General features: G+C 39.6%; 1 protein-coding gene across 7 annotated transcripts in view; it reads left to right on the plus strand.

Annotated features, from left to right (window-relative positions):
• ush2a (Usher syndrome 2A (autosomal recessive, mild)) overlaps positions 1–20,897 on the plus strand; it is a 221,115-nt gene that overhangs the window by 66,384 nt on the left and 133,834 nt on the right. For all 7 annotated transcript variants that reach the window (XM_085267418.1, XM_085267410.1, XM_085267383.1 and 4 more), the window contains 5 exons: positions 1,476–1,757; positions 4,919–5,094; positions 5,342–5,489; positions 15,292–15,398; positions 16,738–16,861. In XM_085267418.1, coding sequence (XP_085123544.1) covers positions 1,476–1,757; positions 4,919–5,094; positions 5,342–5,489; positions 15,292–15,398; positions 16,738–16,861 — 837 coding nt within the window. The remainder of the gene's footprint in view (positions 1–1,475; positions 1,758–4,918; positions 5,095–5,341; positions 5,490–15,291; positions 15,399–16,737; positions 16,862–20,897) is intronic.

Below are 20,897 nucleotides of genomic sequence, written 5' to 3' on the forward strand. Positions count from 1 at the left end.
ACAAAGCCCTCTAACCTGGGTTTCTCTCTGCCTGTGTCTCTTTTTTCCCCTCCCCATCTGTTGATCTGTTTCCCTCGCAGTGTCATATAAAGCTCACTTAATATGGTTTTGTGTGTCATTTCATTGTCATTAGTTAATCATTTAGCATCCTTCTCACCTCTCCATTTTGATTTTGTTCTCTGTCCTTATCAGGCAATCTTTATGTTAGTTCTCCATTTCAGTCGTCCCAGCTCCGTGCATTCAAAGTGAAGCATTCAATGAGAAGTCAAGTTAAAGTAACTCTTTTATAATACGGCTATTCTTGCCTGTGTGGTCAGTGCTTCTGTGGAAATAATAAGAAACTGAAGTGGTGTTCGGGTGGAAATGATCAGTTTTAAAATGCACACATCTGCCTACACCAGTTTTTGTTTTTCCTCATTGAGTTGAGGGACAGACATCATAACGTGCATCTGGTTAGCAGTATTGCTAAGACCTGCTCAGTACTTATTTGCAAATGTGGAGCCTCTCCATAATGGTGGGTTTGTACCTTATTTTTTGCTGTGTAACATGTCTTCTGCTTTTTGGCGCTTTTTGGCACTACTTTTTGCACAAGTTTTTCATTTTTATTTAATTTTATAATTGTATATAAGCTTTTAATTTTTTCAATGAACTTGGAGAGTAAATACTGCTAAAGAATGAATATATCTATTATAGATTTTCTATTTTCCAACATTTAATGATCTACTAGTGATGCAGAGGGATTTTCAGTAAAGTTATTAGGAGTTCCAGAGAGTAGTTTGATTGGCTAAGGATAGTTAACTGTTGTTAAGATTTCTAATAAACTAAATTTGTTGCAGTTGTAGAAGCTACACTTTTTATATAATACATAATACCTAATCATTTAAAGTATAAAGAATAAAAACCTACGTGACATCAAAGAACAGTAAAGGAAAGAAGTAAGAGCATGTTAAGCTCAGGGCAAACAAAGCTGCCAAAACAGACATTTGCATTACCGTATTTGTTTTTATTTATAATTTATATTTCTATCATTTGAAGTGTTATTTTATAACCACAACAATTGAAAACCTTTAATCGTACACAGAGGATTTGTAGATTTCATACTTGTTTTCATGGTGCTCTCTCCTCATTTTAACACAATGTTGTTTTCATTTCAACAAGTCGTCAACAAAACTGCATTGCATCCATTACTATTTACTAATTGTATTCTATGTTTGTTTTTTTTTACTTCAACATTTGTAGTAATCACGATATGAATTTGAAAGGACTATTGTTACTATTACTAACAATAACTAAAGTGTTGTGTTAGAGCACAAATAAACTGTGCAGACAGTATTTTCTTAACAAACCCTGCAGCTGCAGCTGTTGCTTTCCTTCTTTAATTTCCTAAATAATTGTTTCGATGAAGAGCTTTTGTTTTAGCAGACATCAGAGGTAATCTCAGAGACTGATTTAACATTTGTTTTCTTTTTGTACAGGTGTTATCACAAAGTATGAGGTCTTTCTCCGTGGGCCAGTGGAGTCACAGAACCTTTCGAGTCTTGCTATTGAAAAGAGGGTGTTTTTCAGCTCTGGTTGGCTGGATCCAAGTGTCTCCTTAAGTTCCAACATAGCCAATAAAAGCTTAATGTCACCCCCTGAGACCAGTACTAATGTAACTGGTCTAGAGGCTTTTTCAACATACCAGATGAGAGTTGTAAGCACCAATATTGCAGGAAGTTGTACATCTGGGTGGACCTCAGCACGCACCATGGAGGGAGGTTTGTATATCTCGTGTTCATGATTTCAACAGCTGACTTTTACTCACTGGGTGTATTTACAGTAAGTTAAGGAATCAGGGAAATAACCAAGTAAAATCTAGTTAGGCACTGTAGCTGTGTGAAACAAAAGCCTTCAGTGGTTAATGTTTTCTGGGCAATTATCAGAAAGGGGCTTGCCCAAAGATGGCAGTTCCATTTCAGTGTTAACGGGCTGACTTTTATCCAGCTGGCAACCATCAATGACTCAGTGGTGTGTCCAGTATGGATTTTTTAAGCTAGGTTTTCCTTTCATGGCCTTCCATGGCTGAATCAGAAAAATCCGATTCTGTATTACACCTATATTCAGACAAAATGATTCGCATTCAGACACTCCAAAGAGCTTGCTTAAAATTTAAAAGAGTTAAATTTTTAACTTATGATGTTAAATTAAGGCCTGTCAATAACTGATGGACCCCAGATCTAAAAACAAATTGGAATTGAGTGACATTTTGGTTAAAATGTAGCTACACACCAGATGCCATTGCTGTTGGTTAAATGATCTTTTGTACTATATTAAAATTAGTGAGTATTTGTGAGATAGATTGTAGAAAAAGAAAGCAGGGAAGGAAGGAGGAAAGAAAAACTGTGTGTGGGGGAGGGGAAACTCATTAAGGTATTTGAATTTCAAAGGGATGATATGGCTCATTAGGACTAAATGATTGCCTCCAACGTCACTCTAAGCTATGTGTCTGGATAACAAGCATATGATAACACCATTTTGAATGTGGGATGTGTGTCAGTGTTGGTGCGCGTACATGGGCTGAGTTAGAAAGAAAGAATATGACTGTGGTTATGTCTACCGTGAATCACATTTCACAGCATATTTCACAGTTAGATGGCATCAACAGCAGAATAAAGAATCCTTCTCTCTAATCTGTCATGTAATAGTGGCTATCACAACCATAGAATTATGAAATACTTAAATCCATTAAGACCACATAATATCCACTAACCTCTCTGAATATGTCTTTTTGTTAGAATACAGAAGTTCATGTGAGGCAGCAGTGCTAACCCCTGCATCACTATGCCACTTCAAGAGTTGGCTTAATAAACATAAAAGGCTGTTAATCAATACCTAAAAGTGACTTTAGAAGCAAACCTAAAATTAGATAACAAGTGATATAAGTTGGGGCTTGATTTGTTAAGAACAGAAACACAAAGCCAAGGTATTTATAAAACACTTGTTCCTAATCTTACAAACAAAGACATAACTATAACCAAACACCAGCACTACACATACAATAAATGAAGCAGCAAATGAATGAATGAATTACTAAAAAAGCAGTAGTTGCACAGAAAATATCCATCATATCAAACGGTTTGGAATTGTATTTGTACTGATATAATACAGAACAAGGTTAGTTACCACTTGCATGTCTGAGAGGCAAAATCATGAATTTTTCAAAACCATCCTGAGGAGGACAGACCTTTGACCTTTGTTATCCTGGAGTATTGTGTTCTCCATGTTTGTTGGGAAAGTGATGCAACAGTGTATTTAAACTTTCAAACACATGTTACAGGTCTAACAAACTTGAAAATGAATATTTACTATGGCCACCTTTATTTCTCAAAGCAGCCTGAGCTCTCTTAGGTAAGCGTCCTTGTTATTTCTTGAAGCAAACTTCAGGAATTGCTTTCCAGGCTTCTTGAAGGACTTTCCAAAGTTCTTCTTTGGATGTTGGCAGCTTTTTGTTCCGTTCTCTATCATGATGATCCCACACTGCTTCATTAATGTTGAGGTCCAGGCTCTGGGGAGGCCAGTCCATGACTGATAGTATTCCACTGTGTGTTTTTCTAGGCAGGCATGCTTTTACAGCATTGGCCGTGTTTGGGATCATTGTCATACTAAAAAATGAAGTGTTTGCCAATCAGAGGCTTTCCAGATGGTATTGCATGCTTGATCAAAATCTGATGGTACTTTTCTGCATTCAGCACCACTGACTGGATTGCAGCCCCAGACCATGACAGAACCCAGGCTTATCGCCAAGATTCTGATTTTGGATGGGCTAGCGTAATTTGGGCTTTTAATTAAGGTAGTTAATGTTTTTAATACTACTGATTCTATTTATTACAAGCAGGTACATGTATGTGTATAAATTAAGAAAATATTGCTTGATCTTGATTATAATTTTTCATGGGTTTTATATATAGCAAGATAGCCTATCCAATCATTTAAACAGAAATCCAGTTGTAATAAGATAAAAAAAAATATTTGAATGATCACTGTCATATAAAGAAGAGAGAAACAAGGAGAGGACAAAAGAGACTATTGAGTGAGCTACAGTACATTGACTCAAAGGGAGCAGTACACTGTGTTGTAATTTTCAGCACTAACCACGATGTACTTGCCCCCCCCACACACACACACACAGATTTTTTTTTTTATATAGATTCAACTAAAGAAATTGGACAAATTATGTCTTTTGTGACAGGCTCCTTGTAACAAAGTGTCTAAAGATACTTTTTATATATTGGGTTATGTTTAGCTAAGTTGCCTACCTGTGTAGACACAACTCTGGTTCATCCCTTCAGTTAGGTGCCTTTTTATGATTGAATCAGGTCATTGTTAAGTGGGTTAGAAACGAGAAATATTCCTATAAAAATGGTCATGTGCAAGGAGTGTACTGAAAATTAGTGAAAAATTAGTGAAACCCCCTCACTTGAAACTGTACTTGGTGTCTGCTGTGCTGCAAATTGCTGATTTGCTAAGTATTTACCCTGCTGTAAAATTATTTTTTTGCATTGGTGACTTTGTTTTCAGTTTGTTACAAGTTTGTAAGCTACATAAGAAGAAATTAGCAGGAAAGAGCTGTTGTTCAGAGAGCAGGTTGCGGTCTTCCTCGGTGTAAATGTCTCTGATTAAAACCTTTATAATGCTGCTTTATACATAATTTTGGCTGCATTGAAATTAAATCTGTATACAGATAGACAAATGCCTAATCTACAGACCCCCTGAAAAGTCACAATGTGTATTAGAGTGTTAGCTTGCAATCAGATTTACTTTACCCTGTAATAACTTGTGTGTTAGCTTAGGATATGCTTATGCTCTTTGTGCTCTCTGTAAATAGCTGATCTGTGGCATGGAGGTCTGATAATGAAAACGGTGCAATATGTGTTTCCAGTGCCAGAGTTTATGGCTCCTCCAGAAGTGTCCGCACTGTCGTCTACCAGTCTTAAAGTAACCTGGAGCACTGCTGAAGACCACGGGGTCATCGCCAGAGGACAGGTGACAGAATATCGAGTCAACCTGGTAACCGAACAGACCAACAATCCATATGCCCCTCCGGTTATTAGTCAGGTAAGCACATTCACACATAAAATTGGAAATAATTGCCAGGACAACCTACCAAAAAAAAAAAGAGCTTACCTGGCAGAAATGTAATATACAGCAAATGACATTTATTTTGAAGATAAATGCTTTCGTATTAGGTCATTTTCACTAACTTTTCACAATGTAGGGATTTTCTAAAAACAAAAAAAAATGGGATAGTCTCTTTGTTCTCTTCTGTTTCTGTTTTTATATTCCTTGTCCCTGTGTTTTGCAGGTGTTGCATAGAGTGGGCCCATCATCCCATCCAGTTTACGTAGTGAAAGGATTGAAACCTTATCACGTGTACAACTTCACTGTTACACTCTGCACAAAAGCAGGTTGCATTACCAGTCTGCCAAGCACTGGATGGACCTTACCAGCAGGTAGAGCATAAAGATTTATGCAAAACACACACAGACATAAACAAATGCACGCTTCTCGGCAATAATGAAATACTGATAGTTCCCAAATATTGTCCTTTTTAAAGTATAATAGTAGTTATTTTACATAGTGTGGTCTTTGCATAACAACTGCAAAACAAACCTCTGACATATGCACACACAAACAGACACACACACCCAAAAGCACTCAGTCAGTCATCGGGTACTTGAGTGGCGACAGCATTGGTCATGTTAACTAGGGGGGATATTCATGGTGCACGGCAGTAAAAACAATTTACTGTTAATTACAAGGAGAAAAATGTGGCGTAGCACACACTTCCTGCTGGCCATGAATCAAACACACACAGAATTACAGAAACACATATACAATCCCTCTCGCTCTTCTGTGGATTTATAACCTTTATGGAAGTAGGATGAATTAGCTATGTTTAATAACTCAGGCACAAATCTCTGGTGCCTAGATGAGCACTAATTGATCAGTGGACGGTGACATGGACACACACAGAATACTGATTTAATGTCTTTTTCTGTCTGTCTTGATAGTCTGTTGCTTTCTCAGGCCCCCCCCCCCCCCGTCCATCTTTCACTTGCTATCTGCTGGGCTCTTTCACTCACACACAAATAGCACATGGCAGCAGTGGAACATGAATCACTCTGAAATATACATATTGCACTCAGAGGCGCACTTGACCGTGCAACACACTTTTCCATCTGTTCACTCACGGTGTCTACGCTTGCTGCTCATGTTATGTTTTTGTCTTTTTTGTTTTGTTTATCTCTTTAGGTGAATAGACAATGGGCGCGCAGAGTTGTAAAACAAAAACCTTTCATCTATAAATACTTGCTTAGGGAATTCAGCTTTTGAACATATTCTGAACAGCTACATCTGTTGACATAGGGAATATTTTCATTTCATACAATTCTCAAAAAGTCATTCCTTGTGTTTATTGTGATGAATGATGCTTCATATTGTAATTGGTGGACTTTTTAAATGTATTTTTAATGGCTACATCTGTTGACACAGTGACAATGTTTGTTTTAAGTGATTCCAAAGACTTCTCTTGACTGTAATACAGTACAGTTCAATATGGCTTATTGTACCCAGTTGACTTTTTGAATGTATTTTTAACAGCCACATCTGTTGCCACCGTTTTGTTTCATCCAACGCCAAAGATGTCTTTTGTTTCAACTATAAGAAATGATAATGGCATATGCCGTTTAGCAGATTTTTAATTTTTTTTTAATCTCAAAACAATTTGCATAGCGTTTGCTCCTCCACTGGGTGTTAAGCTTCTGCTGCATCAGATTACTTTTTTTCTTCTTTCAGTTTAGCAATAATCTTTGCACTTGACAAAAAATATTTAACAATAATCTTTAAGACCTCAATCTAACATGCACTGGGCGAATACTGTTACATTCCTTTATAAAAACATGGTAGCATATCAGTAGGGAGTTGTAATTAGAAGAATTATACAAATTCTGAAAAGCTGCTGGCGTCTTTTTATTTTTGTTTGGTTTTACTTCAAATGCATCTGTTGGAAAAGCCTCTTTTTGCATGCTGTTGTTAGTTGTCTACAGTTATGTACTTTTTGGACCACTAATAACCCCATTAGAAGTCTACTGCCAAAATAAAGAGGTTTTTATAAGGCTGGTGGGGTATTGTCGTCAAACCCACGTTTGTCAATATGATAACTTGAGAATGAGGCAGCGTAGGATTTTGGTAGGTGCAGCTACTAAAAGTCTTGAACGAGTTCAAGTCAGAGTGACCTTAACCTCAAGGTCAGAGGTCAAGTTTTCTGAAAATCTTGTGAACACAATAAATTGAGAAAGATGCCATCTAGGATTTTCTAATTGACACTATAGGTAGATCTAATAAAAATCTCAGACGAGTTCAAATCTCAGTGACCTCAACCTCAAGGTCAGAGGTCAACTTTTCTGAAAATCACCTAGAATCTTTAAATTTATGTCATAGATGCTGGAGAGGCTGGGGGTTAGCACTTTTTTATTAATCTTTTTTTTTTCGTCATTGGAGCTCTTTCCCAGCCTGTAAAATCTGGATTGACTCATTGCTTTCTGCTCTGCTTCTTGTATCCCCCTGCAGAGACAATCTTGGATTATACATATGTGCACATCTTAAAATGTGCCCTTCTAATAAAGAAGTGCCTCAGCACTGGCTACAGCACAATTAATAAAAACCCTTCCTATTTGGGACACCAAACTGTTTGTTGACTGAAACCTTCTTTAGTCAACAAAAAGGTCTCCAGCTTTTCTCTTGCAAGCTGAATGAAAGGAACATGACCTGAAAAAACCTCTGTAGTAGAAATATCTTCACATTCAGTGGTACTCCTCATAAGGTGTACTTGAGCATGATACAGATGCTCTGATAAATCTTCCACACATGACGCTGGGCCATTAGAGCCAGCTACCATCTGCTGTAAGTGAACAGACAGCATCTGTGAATCCACCGGAGTTACACCGAAGCACATGACTAAACATTAGCGCGCACACTGAGACAGACGTAACGACTCAAGGAAAGAGGTCTCCTGTCCACCTGTGTTGATGCATTTGCAATTGTTTCAGTGTGTGTATCTTCCCACAAAGTTATTGATCACAAAGTAAAGTGAGTGGCTAATCAGGGTCTGATGGTGATGTTTTATGTATCCTACATCCATAAAGTCTTGTTCTACAAGACATGCACACAGAGACACATACACACGTGCACTCACACTGTAACACCACTCAACAGAACAGGAACTTTATTGATTTACGCATAATTGGCCTGAGGCCCTTCTTGAGAAGAGAAATATGCATGGCAAGGGATCGCCATGTCAATAAGTGGTGTGCTTATGTGCGTGGTGTAACTGTATGCTAAGAGCCTGTTAAGACATGTCAGTTGCTGTAAAAACAGGAAACACACACACACACGCACACGCACAATTGCTCCTGGGAGCTGGCCCATGATTTAGCTGCTTCATTACCATGTCGGCAGCTAAAATTAACCTTTCTGGTGGACTGTTAACCTTGTGTGTGTATGTGTGGTGTGTTTTTCCATATACTCATAATAAAGCAAGTGGGTTTTGTCAAACTTGATGTGTCATAATGTTAAGTTAATTTCACTAAATGAACAAGCAGATACAATAAATGAATACATGACATGCAGAAAATATACAACCAGATTGTACAATCAGCCTGGTCAGTAAGAAAGAAACTGTCTTTCATGATTCAAACATGAACACACACTCAAACTCTATCAACAACGATAACACTATCCTATAGTTCTGTCACATTTGAAATGTTTTTCTCTAATATGGACATCTGTGTCCAGGTTTTATTGTGTTTTAGACTTGTGTCGAAATACAACCGGGTCATTGCTGGGAACTAATATTAATTTATGCTAGTAGATATTATCCCCAGTAATGCAATAACTGATTAAGTGATCAAAGAACATAAGCTGCTGGATGACATTTGACATGTTGGTGCACAAATAGAGAGAGCATGTTAACTGGCTGCTACCTCTAACCTGCCTGTTAAACACGCATTTCAAGAAGAAGAAACGTGGGTCATATATAAGGAGGAAGGTGCATTCAGGTAAATTATGTCTACATTATCTGGGGGAAATGTAGCTAGGCAGCATCAGATGTTAGTCTGTATGATGGCTCTAGGTATCAAGAAGAGGAAGCGAGTGAAGGCAGAGGAAGAATGTCGTTCAGAGTTTGGCGAGTAGTTGATACAGGCTCTGTGTGGTAAGGAAGAGTCACCAGATGACAAAGAAAGCATAGTCAGGGGTGCACATAAGTGGTTCACAGGTGCACATGTGCTGTCAAAATAAAAGACGCGCACCAGATAAGAAGTTGCAACGCGCGTTTGCGTACATAAGATTTTCTGGAGAAGGACAGACATTTGTTTAGAACTCTTAAAGATGTCGAAGAAGCAAGCTCCTTTAAGCAATTACTTTGGTGTTCCTCCACCTCCAAAGAAATGTCAGAAGGAGTCCGAACCGCAAAGGAAGCGCGAATTCTCGGAAAAGTGGTTGCAGGAGGTGAGCTGGCTTCAAACAAATGCCAGCTCACCTCCTGCAACCACTTTTCCGAGAATACACATTCTGTCAAATGGACAGAAAGGAAACAGAAGACAATGAGATTTGGCAGTGGAATGAGGAAGTACAAGAACTTATTCAAATGAAGAGGTTAGCAAATAAACAGTGGGATAGTCAAGGGGATGAAGAAAGTAGCAGGAGGTGACAAAGGCTTACAGTGGGTTGTATGTGAAGCTGGACACTGAAAGAAAAACAAGAGAAGAGGAAATGGAAACGTCTAAGAGGGAGGGCAGTGGACTTTTTAACTAGATTTTTGAATACTGTGTGAATTTTGACGGGATAGCAGCAAGGGTAAAGGGTTTATAAGTTGTGAGACCTGTTATAATGTGTAGTTTGGAGATAGTGACACAAAAAAAGACAAGAAGCCAAACTGGAGGTGGCAAAGTTGAAGATGCAAAAATTTTCATTGGGAGTGAACAAAACGGACAAGGCTAGAAATGAGTATAGACAATGTAGGAGAAGCAAGGTTGAGATGGTTTGGACATGTATAAGATGGCGCCGGTGAGGTCGGCTGCCGTCACGACTGCTCCGACCACTTTTTCTTTGTCTTTGTTTTTTAAGTTAGTTTTCAGCGTTTCTAAATCGGCAAAATCATCACCATTGGGTACATTAGGTATGACAGTGACACTCTTGTTTCTATTGGTATACAATGTACTCACAATTCGAAGTTTTTAACTCCGGATCCGAGCTGGCCGAGTGAGATCTCGAGGGAGAACAAAGGGAAGCGGCGGCGGCCTAGAGGGAAGCGAGCCGGCGTCAGGAACAGGCTGAGAGCTCGTGCACACCGCACACCTCTGCCTAGCATCCTGCTCGCCAACGTCCAGTCACTGGAGAACAAGCTTGACGACCTCAGGGCCAGGATAAAGTTCCAGAGAGACATTCGGGACTGCAATCTCCTCTGCTTCACCGAGACATGGCTGAACCCAGCGGTGCCGGACCACGCCATCCAGCCGGCCGAGTTCTTCTCGGTTCACCGCATGGACAGGACACGGGACTCGGGGAAGTCAAGGGGAGGCGGCGTGTGTTTAATGGTGAACAACAACTGGTGCAACAGTGCGAACGTTGTTCCTCTCACAAGCTCCTGCACACCAAATCTGGAACTACTGTCCATCATGTGTCGTCCTTTTTATCTACCTCGGGAATTTACATCGGTCATTGTAAGTGCCGTTTATATTCCACCACAAGCGGACACGGTCACCGCCTTATGCGAGCTGCATGAGGCACTCACACAGCACCAGACACAACACCGGGACGCTGCGCTTATTGTGACGGGGGACTTTAATAGCGCCAACCTCAAACGCGCAGCGCCGAACTTTTATCAACACATCACCTGCCCCACCAGGGGTGAAAGGACACTGGACCACTGCTACACTACGGTCAAGGACGGCTACAAGGCACAATCCCGCCCCCCGTTTGGCAAATCTGATCACGCCGCCATCTTCCTCATGCCAAAATACAAACAAAGGCTAAAACAGGAAGTTCCGGTTCAGAGGAAGGTCGCGCGCTGGACGGATCAATCGGTGGCCGCGTTACAGGACGCACTCGATGACGCAGACTGGGGCATGTTCAGAAACAGTTCCGACGATGACGTCAACGTGTTTACGGAAGCGGTTGTGGGATTCATCGGGAAACTAGCGGATGATACCGTGGAGACAAAGACTATCACAACGTTTCCCAACCAGAAGCCGTGGGTGGATAAAACCATCCGCAACGCTCTGAGATCCCGCACCGCTGCCTACAACACGGGACTCATGACGGGGGACATGGACCCGTACAAAGCCGCGTCATATAACGCGCGGAGGGCGGTGAAAGAGGCGAAGCAGCGCTACGGGAGGAAACTAGAGTCACAACTCCAACAGAGTGACTCTAGGAGCCTGTGGTGGGGACTAAGGACAATAACGGACTATAAAGCACCAACAACCGGTATGACGAACGCGGCCGTGACTCTGGCAGACGAGCTGAACACTTTCTATGCTCGCTTCGAGGCTGCAGCTAAGGTCTCCAACAATGCTAGTGTTAGCGGCGCTAACGGCTGCAGACAGGAAGATACTGCCAGCACCGGAAACGTGCTCGTCATCTCCGAGCATGAAGTAAGGAGAGCCTTCAAGAGAGTGAACACCAGGAAAGCAGCAGGACCAGACGGCATCCCAGGTCGTATCCTAAGAGACTGCGCATACCAGCTAGCTCCTGTGTTCACTGAGATATTCAACATCTCTTTATCTCAGTCGGTGATCCCCACATGCTTCAAAGAGTCCATCATTGTTCCTGTCCCGAAGAAACCCCACCCTGCTTCTCTCAATGACTATCGCCCTGTAGCCCTCACCTCAGTAGTGATGAAGTGCTTTGAACGCCTGGTCAGAGACTTCATCATTTCTTCACTACCAGACACACTGGACCCACTACAGTTCGCTTACCGTCCAAATCGTTCCACAGACGATGCCATCTCTCATCTCCTCCACACATCACTCACTCACTTGGACACTAGAAGGGGGAATTATGTTAAAATGCTCTTCATAGACTACAGCTCTGCATTTAACACCATAATTCCCTCCACACTCACCACCAAGCTGGAGCATCTGGGACTCAGCTCATCTATGTGTCAGTGGATATCCAACTTCCTAACTGGCAGACCACAGGCAGTAAGGATGGGCGGACATGTCTCAGCCTCCACCACTCTCAGCACTGGAGCCCCCCAGGGGTGTGTTCTGAGCCCCCTGCTGTACTCTTTGTACACATATGACTGTGTGGCCACTACCAGCTCCACCACCATCATCAAGTTTGCTGACGACACCGTCGTGGTGGGCCTGATCTCTGATAACAACGAGACGGCCTACCTGAAGGAGATTAGGAATCTGGAGAACTGGTGCCAGAGGAACAACCTCCTTCTAAACGTCAGTAAGACAAAGGAGCTGATAGTGGACTTCAGCACTAAGCAGGAGAGGAACTACCAGACCCCCGTCATCAACGAGTGCCCAGTGGAGAGAGTGGACAGCTTCAAATACCTCGGAGTTCACATCACGCAGGACCTGTCATGGTCCTGTCACATCAACACCGTGGTGAAAAAGGCCCGACAGCGTCTCTACCACCTCAGACGCTTGAGAGACTTCCAACTGCCCTCCAAGGTGCTCAGGAACTTTTACTCGTGCACCATAGAGAGCATCCTGGCGGGAAACATCTTAACCTGGTTCGGGAACAGCACCATGCAGGACAGACGAGCTCTACAGAGGGTTGTGCGGTCAGCTGAGCGCACCATCCGCTCCGAGCTCCCTGACCTGCACTCAATCTACAGCAGGCGGTGCTGGACCAAGGCCAGGAAGATCGTGAAGGACCTCAGCCATCCCAACAACAGACTGTTCTCTCTGTTGAGGTCAGGAAAGCGATTCCGCTCCCTGAAGACCAACACAGAGAGACTGAGGAGGAGCTTCTTCCCGCAGGCGATACGGTCTCTCAATCACACCACCACACAGTACTGACCCACACATATGGTTCTTACACACACACTGGACTTTCTGGACTTTGGTTTTGCACAACACTGGTCACTATATTCTTCATTTCCGGTTAATACTTGTACAGCTGCTGTTATTGTGTATATATTTATTTATATTTAGATTTCTTCATACATTCTTATATAGTTCTATATTGTGTATTGTGTATTTTGTTGTACAGTTATTTTATTTTCAACTTTAATTTATATATTTATCTTTATCTTATTCTTCCCAGTTAAATTTACCCTTCATTCTAATTTGTGTTGTACAGTTATTTCATTTTTAACCTTAATTTATATTTTATTCCTTCCTAGTTAAATTTACCCTTTTTAATTTTTCATATTTATTTCCTATCTTATTCATAGCCTTTTCCTTTTTTGTTTTCTTTAGGTCACGAGCAGTTGTCCAAGCATTTCACTACATATCGTACTGTGTATGACTGTGTACGTGACAAATAAAAATTTGAATTTGAATTTGAATTTATAGAGAAGGGTTAATGGGTATAAAGGTGACTTAAGTGGCTTTGAACATTGCATGGTTTTTGATGTCAGAAGGGCTTTTCTGAGTACTGCTAATTTACTGTGATTTTTATGCAAAATAACTTCTTGGATTCACAGAGAATGGTCAGAAAGAGAGAGAATATCCAGTGAGTGGCAGTCCTCTGGGTGAAAATGCCTTGATGATTCCAGAGGATCATTAAACTTACTTTCATATTGATGTTGTGCTGTTTTGCTGCTAATGTACAAATCTTTTTATTAACATAAAGTTGGTCCTCCTTAGTTGGAGGTGGGCTAAAAAATTGACAGTTGCCACTTTTTGATAAGATATAAGACAGACCAACAATTCACACTTAGAATAATAAGCATGCCTTTTGATTGTGGCAGGAATTACCAGAGCCACAGGAAGAACATGGAAGCTCTGCGCAGAAAGGCAGGCAGATTCAAACCCCTGCATCACTATTCTACCCACTCATATCAAGAAGGAAAATTTATTTACCAACATGGCATACATAAAAAAATGTATTAATTAATTAATAGTACACCACAGTGTAAAGCAAGGGCCATGTTGTATATGTGTGTGCCACTGACAGTGTTCTAAATGTCACACTAGCTCAATATCAATAGACTGGTAAGCTATCGATTGGCAGTAATTTATGGTTTGATGTGCCAAGATGAGGCGCCAAACAAGCTGTCCACTTTGCTTTTAAGGGCTCTGTTAGAAGTCACACTAAAGATAATCCGCATGGTTGTCACTGAAAGCTAATTTACTCCTACCACGAACCATTTAGACAATTACTGAAACACACCCACACATCTAAAGAGAAACACTACAATGAAAGGACACTTAATGCACACACACACACACACACACACACACACACACACACACACACACACACACACACACACACACACACACACACACACACACACACACACACACACACATCTTTCCCATCTCTACACCGGTCTATCACTTGCTATGCTTTTCCTCCATTCCTATAAATCTGTCCTCCCTATATCAGCTAGTCTCTGGTAGATTTATTTATGTTATGTATTAAAACTGCTTCTCCAGTACCTTACAGTATGTTTCAAAGAGACATTTAATTTAACACCTTGAGTGAGCGAAGGAAATTAAATTGATCTTCTATTAAATGAAAATGGGACTTTTGTGTAGCCTGAAAGAAATAAGCTTCTACTGAAGGAAAGCCCAATCACACAAGATGTATTTATTCTTAATGTGTATGAATGTTTTTTGGGTAAATTAGCTGTGGTTAGCTTTTTACATAGACATTTTTTTGCAGAGAAACAATGTATTACAACACCACAGCTCTGTAGTAAAAGAGCACTGATACTGAACTGGCCTGCCTTCAGTCCAAACCTGCCACCCGTTGAGAACATTTAGTTTAATTTGCAAATAAAAAACTTGACAGAAGATGCCCTGACTGTTGAGCAACTGAAATTCTATATCAAGCAAGAGTGGGAAACCATTTCGCTTTCAAAACCACACCAATTGTCTTCTTCATTATTAAACACTTGGAAAATGTTCAAAGAAGAGGTCCTACCAAATAAAAAATAAGCACACACCTTTTTCAAATTTTTTTGAAAAGTTTCATCATTTACAATACAATGGCTTCATATTTCATTGATTTAACATTCACTTTCTGTTCATCCTTTCCGTTTCTTTACTTTCTGCTTCTCAGCACCTTCAGGATTGTCTTCACCTCGATTATATCCAGAAAATGAAACTACCATTCAGATAGAGTGGGACCCCCCTGCCCAACTTAATGGACCATACCCTCTATATCAGGTAAGAGCACTGCCCTACACTCAATTCAATTCAATTTTATTTATACAACGCAAAAATCACAACAACAGTAGTGTCAAGGTTCTTTATATTGTATAGTAAAGACCCCACATAATACAAAGAAAACAGAGAAAATCCCAACAATCATATGACCCCCTATAAGCAAGCACTTTGGCGACAGTGGGAAGGAAAAACTCCCTTTTAACAAGAAGACACCTCTGGCAGAACCAGGCTCAGGGAGGGGCGGCCATCTGCCACGACCGGTTGGGGGTGATTGGATAAAGACAGGACAAAAAATATGCTGTCGAAGAGAGACAGAGATTAACAATAACTAATAATTAAATGCAGAGAGGTTTATAAACACACTCAAGAAGAAGAAGGACTCAGTGCATCATGGGAATCCCACAGCAACCTAGACACATGATCCAACCCTAACTACATGCTTTATCAAAAAGGAAAGTTTTAAGCCTAATCTTAAAAATAGAGAGGGTTTCAGTCTCTCGAATCCAAACTGGAAGCTGGTTCCACAGAAAGGGGACCTAAAGCCTGAAGGCTCTCACTCCTATTCTACTTTTACATACTCCAGGAACCACAAGTACGCCTGCAGGTTATATGATACTATGAGGTCATCAAGGGTGTCTGTCTTTGTTTGCAGCTAAACAGAAATTCACAGTAATAAATAACTGTTTTCATCTATTGCCTTGCCTAGACCCATGCTAGCCACAAGCATGACTGTAGATATGGCCTAAATTAAGTTGAAAAGTTGGCACTCATGTGTGTGGTTCCCAGGGGCTAAAGCTAATGCTACCAGCATGTCAGTGTTTTAAAGTCTAAATCATTCCATACTTGAACAAAGTTAGCTAAGATTCTGTGTTTTCTCACTGGCACAGACTACATTACTTTCTTTTCATGCTGGAAGTGAGAAATAACCCCAGTGTGTGTCTTTGTTTGTCATCTCATCATTCACACTGTGTGTACGTAGAAATCATGAGAACTTCCTGCCTATGATTCCACTGTTTATTCTCTGCCACACAGGTTATGTCTAAAATAGAGGAATAATATTTCTGATACTGAGATTCATGGGAAGTAGTAAGAAAGAGGATCTGTGCCATGTTGAGAGAGTGCAAGCCCACATGGCCCTAAGTGTTTTAATGGATTTGATATACACATGGTCATCTAAAAACAAAAAAAATCTGCTCAGTTTATTATTTTTGGAAAATTTTAGTATGTGATTTTATACTAAACATAATTAACTACAATTTATGACTGCAGTTATAATTTGAGTACTACCACTATGCTAGATACCAGATATTTATACATTATCATATTTTGGTTTTTTGAGGTGGAAAGGTCAGATGTCTCTCTCTCTGACCCGCAAGATCCAGTTGTCAGAGGAACAAGATTTTCTGGAAACAGTTACTATCAGTTCCCCAGTGACATCCTTCCCAGCAACACCGATTTTACAGGTAAGAAATTATGTTTAGATGAGTGCAGGTGTCTGTCTATTAGTAAATAGACGGTATGTATATGTGCATTTCTGTGTACTGTGCATGGGAGTATGTGACAGGGTGTGTACATACGTCCCTGTGTTTTTTAGTGTACAGTGACTGCACTGTCTCTTCTTCTCAGTGTTCAAGTGACATTCCTTTAGAATGACTTCCCCAGTCATCTTAAAGGACAATTATCTTTCTGTTTACCAGCATCATTAGAGGGCTGAGCTGCACAGCCAAACATGTTCTGCTTCATCTGAGAACATCACCCAGTCTGACGCTCATAATTAATGACTGCTGATACTAATCAGTGGGATTTGAGCAAGCAAAGCTCTATGATGCCACTTGAGATTACTTCACTGTCCCACACAAACCTTTTGTCACCAGTAATGTATTTTGGTGTTAAGAGAATACCTTTCCAAGATATTTTAATACTGTGTCATAAAAAGTAAAGAAAAAAAAATCTGTGGCCAAGCAGTTTTTCCTAAATGTATGACATATTTCTGGCTTTGAGTAGATTAAAGTTTTCAAATGTGATTCCCTCTATAATCCAATTTTGCTTGATCTAAAATACCAAAGTACAGTATGTTTGCAGTCCATAAAGTAGGCATCCATGTACTCCACATCTTCCATGTTCATGTTCTGAATCTGAAGTTTTAATAGACTTTGTTATGGAGACATATCATATGAAACACTCAGAGAGCAGGCTGGTGTTGCTTTTGCCTTCACTTCAATACTAAATAAGTAGTAACTCAATCCTAGAAGTAAGCTTAATTATTGTGATTGATCAACAAATTCGGCAATCATTTAACATGAAATTCACATTTCCCACAACATTTAATTTCTTATAATGGTTGATTAGACTACTGTGAGAAGGATGTTCTGTTTAGGCTGTACACATTTGTAAAAATTCAAATATTATAAGCTATTTTAGTATATATATATATTTTTTTGATTTTGTAATTGCTTGTTCTTTCCATGCATATACTAAAAGGATGAGTAGTCTCTAAATGTTATGACTAATGCCGGTGTTAACATAGATGTGGCTGAACACAGTGTAAGTAAAACAATATTTATTAAATATAATTTATAAAGCTCACAGTTCAGACAGGATATTTTAAGTATATCTCTGGTCTCCTTTTTGACTTCTGCTGCTTTAATTTACTTCCTTAACATGTCATTTTGTGTACTGTGTTTTATTTTTGCAAACAATTGGTTATTAATATTAATACTGCTTTATTTCATGTTTTTCATGAAAGGCAATTGAATTCTTAAAATACTGAGCGAGTGCGCGGTCAGAAAAACCCGACCAACCTGTCTCCTATATTGTTTTGTTGCTTCTTAATTTTACTTACTGAGTCGTGTATTTTTATCCCAAAGCAAGGAATTCAAATTTTTGATCTCATCATTGCTTCTCCAGTACAAAGGTAAATAGATCTCTCTAAATGCTGCCAGCAAATAGATGATGACTTTTTGTTATTGAGGGGCGCTTCTCATCTCCTCTGCTCTCCTCCTTCATAAAGGGTAATGGATCAGACAATCACTTTCAGACCGGATCTATTCTGGACCATCAATGTGTCGGCAGTCCTCAAACCATCGCCCTTTTACAACCATCAATACTAATAGCATCATCTACAGACAATTATTCCCATCGAAGCGCACGGAACAGCGAACAAATCAAAGCCAAATTAGATTATGAATGTAATGCAGTGTAATGCCCCCTCGAGAGTCAATTGATCAAAAAGGGGAGACTCGTCAATCGTTTTGTCTTGTGGAAACCTTGCAACTCAAGCAATGACAAATGTAACATTTTTCTATGTGCTGAATGTTTGCACAATATTTATCTGTTCAGGTGGACTGCGCCATACCCCACGACGCATGTCACAAAGATTTTATAAAGTGTTCCTTAGAATTGACGTCCTTTTACATCTAAAGGGAACTTTTTGTTTTGGCCTAGCAGCATTGATGCCTCAGAAGATCGTGATGTGCCTTCTATATGAAACAACAAATCATCATTTTTCTCTGTCAGCGTCATACATCATCTTAGGAATATTAATATTTATTGAGGTTCCTCAAGCTTTCTATATCCTACATGCAAACTAAGGGCACATCATTGAGCAGGGTCAATATTCTACATGTTAAATCTTAGTTAAGGTTGAGGTTATCTAGCATGTATTTGCCCTTTCACCTGTTACCTTATGGCCACTTTATTAAAAAATATAAAGATATATTTTTGCCAAATAGGTTCTTTTCCATGTGCAATTACTGTGATAGGAGTGCATGTTTCCATAAATGAAGTCTGGTCGCGTGTGTTTAAAGATGCTTCTTAAAGCTTAATAAGAAGCATTAAGTCAATATTTCCCTCACTGAATCTTACTTTAGATAAAACAAGATTATAACTATATGCAGTCATGCTACAATATGAATAACCTCGTAAGTGCTTGTTTCAAGAAATCCATGTTACTTCATTCATCTTATTTATTATGTTTCTGTGTCTAGAACTCTCCTGACTTTCTGCTGTCCATGCTTATATTTGAATTAAGGACATTGGCTCTCAGTTAAGACAGGCATATGTTATTATTTATAAAATAATGTATTTAAATTGAAATGGGTCAAAATAGATTACACAGTCCTCTCTCCTCACTTTAGTAATTCTTCATTGGGCCTGAAATGGGCTGTTTGAAATGCAGATGACGTTCTGCTTATATTTTTGCTAATCCAGATGCATTTCTTTAACCCACATTAAATGAAGAGAGATGAAACATCACACAAATATGTTAGGGGAAAAAAAATTAAAAAATGAATGCAGGAACAAATAGACTTGGATAATATCCAGACACATCTTAAACAGCACATTGTTGCAATAGCTGCTACTGCAACAACTAAGCAGGAAAGAGGGAAATGTTAAATGATACAAATTATTTTTCCCTAATTAATATGATTGATTGCCAGGCACTGACGTTGAGAAGGAGAGGGGGAGAAATGTGTGAAGGGAAAGTTTGCACAGACATCATTAGTTTTTCCCCATTTAAAGATTAATCAGAAGAGGCTGGGCTCTTTAATTCTGTCATTTGTATATTTAATGGGCTGCTGCAGAATCTATGGGTGTAATTAGCTAGCTGCCGCGCTCTCATTAATACGCCAGGCTCTGATTAATGCCAGCAGAGAGCTAACATGACTGGAGTTATTCAGGTTATGTTGTGTAGATGATTACACACAACCTCCACTGTTTACTGAGACAGAGAGGAGAAACAATGCACATGAAAGAATACTACCTAATAAATAAAACTACTTAAAACTGTAAATGGCTCAACATAACTAAGTGTTAATGTTTCATATTGTGGAATATAACATGAATCTTCTCGTTTGATTAGGTAACGAGAGTACAACACAGTGCACTGTTTAGAATTAATAATTCATTTTGAAATGCTCCTTTAGTTTTAATTGATTTAAGAGTCGGTTTAAAAAACCGAACTATAACTTTTATTACTTAACATCAAGTTGATTGTGTAAATGTGGCTGGTTGTATGTGCTTATAGTTCACAAAATGTTTCTTGTTTCACTCGTGAAAAAACTGCTGTGTTTTTTGATCAAAGCAGCATTTTAGTTCTCGTATTCAGCATGTTGTAGAAAACGGTGAGGGAGCCTTTTGAGAGTGTGTTTCTTCCTTCGGGCAAACTTTATGACTGGCTCTTTACCTGGTCTTAGAGAAAAACCAAGTTGTCAGTGTGTTTGCACTCATTTTTGCATTGCAGAGTGGAATGAACATACTGTGTTTATGGTCCACTAGTAGGGTCCAACGCCTTTCTCTGGTTTAATAAATTTGGATTTTTATGCTTCCAGTGAAAAGGAAATTTATAGTCAGAAACCCACTGAGCACACAGTGGGGAGAACCTTTCAAGTGCTGTTTTTTGCTTTGAGAAAAGACAACTAGAGAGGGGGTTCTTATCCCCCACTGCCCTCTCCGGAAAACAGTTTTGACAATAAATGCTTCATAACAAAGATCCCCTTT

Source organism: Mchenga conophoros, linkage group LG1, assembly GCF_057382185.1.
Source record: "Mchenga conophoros isolate Kocher_MC1m ecotype Shallow Benthic linkage group LG1, M_conophoros_male_GT1.1, whole genome shotgun sequence".
Classification (NCBI taxonomy): Eukaryota; Metazoa; Chordata; class Actinopteri; order Cichliformes; family Cichlidae; genus Mchenga; species Mchenga conophoros.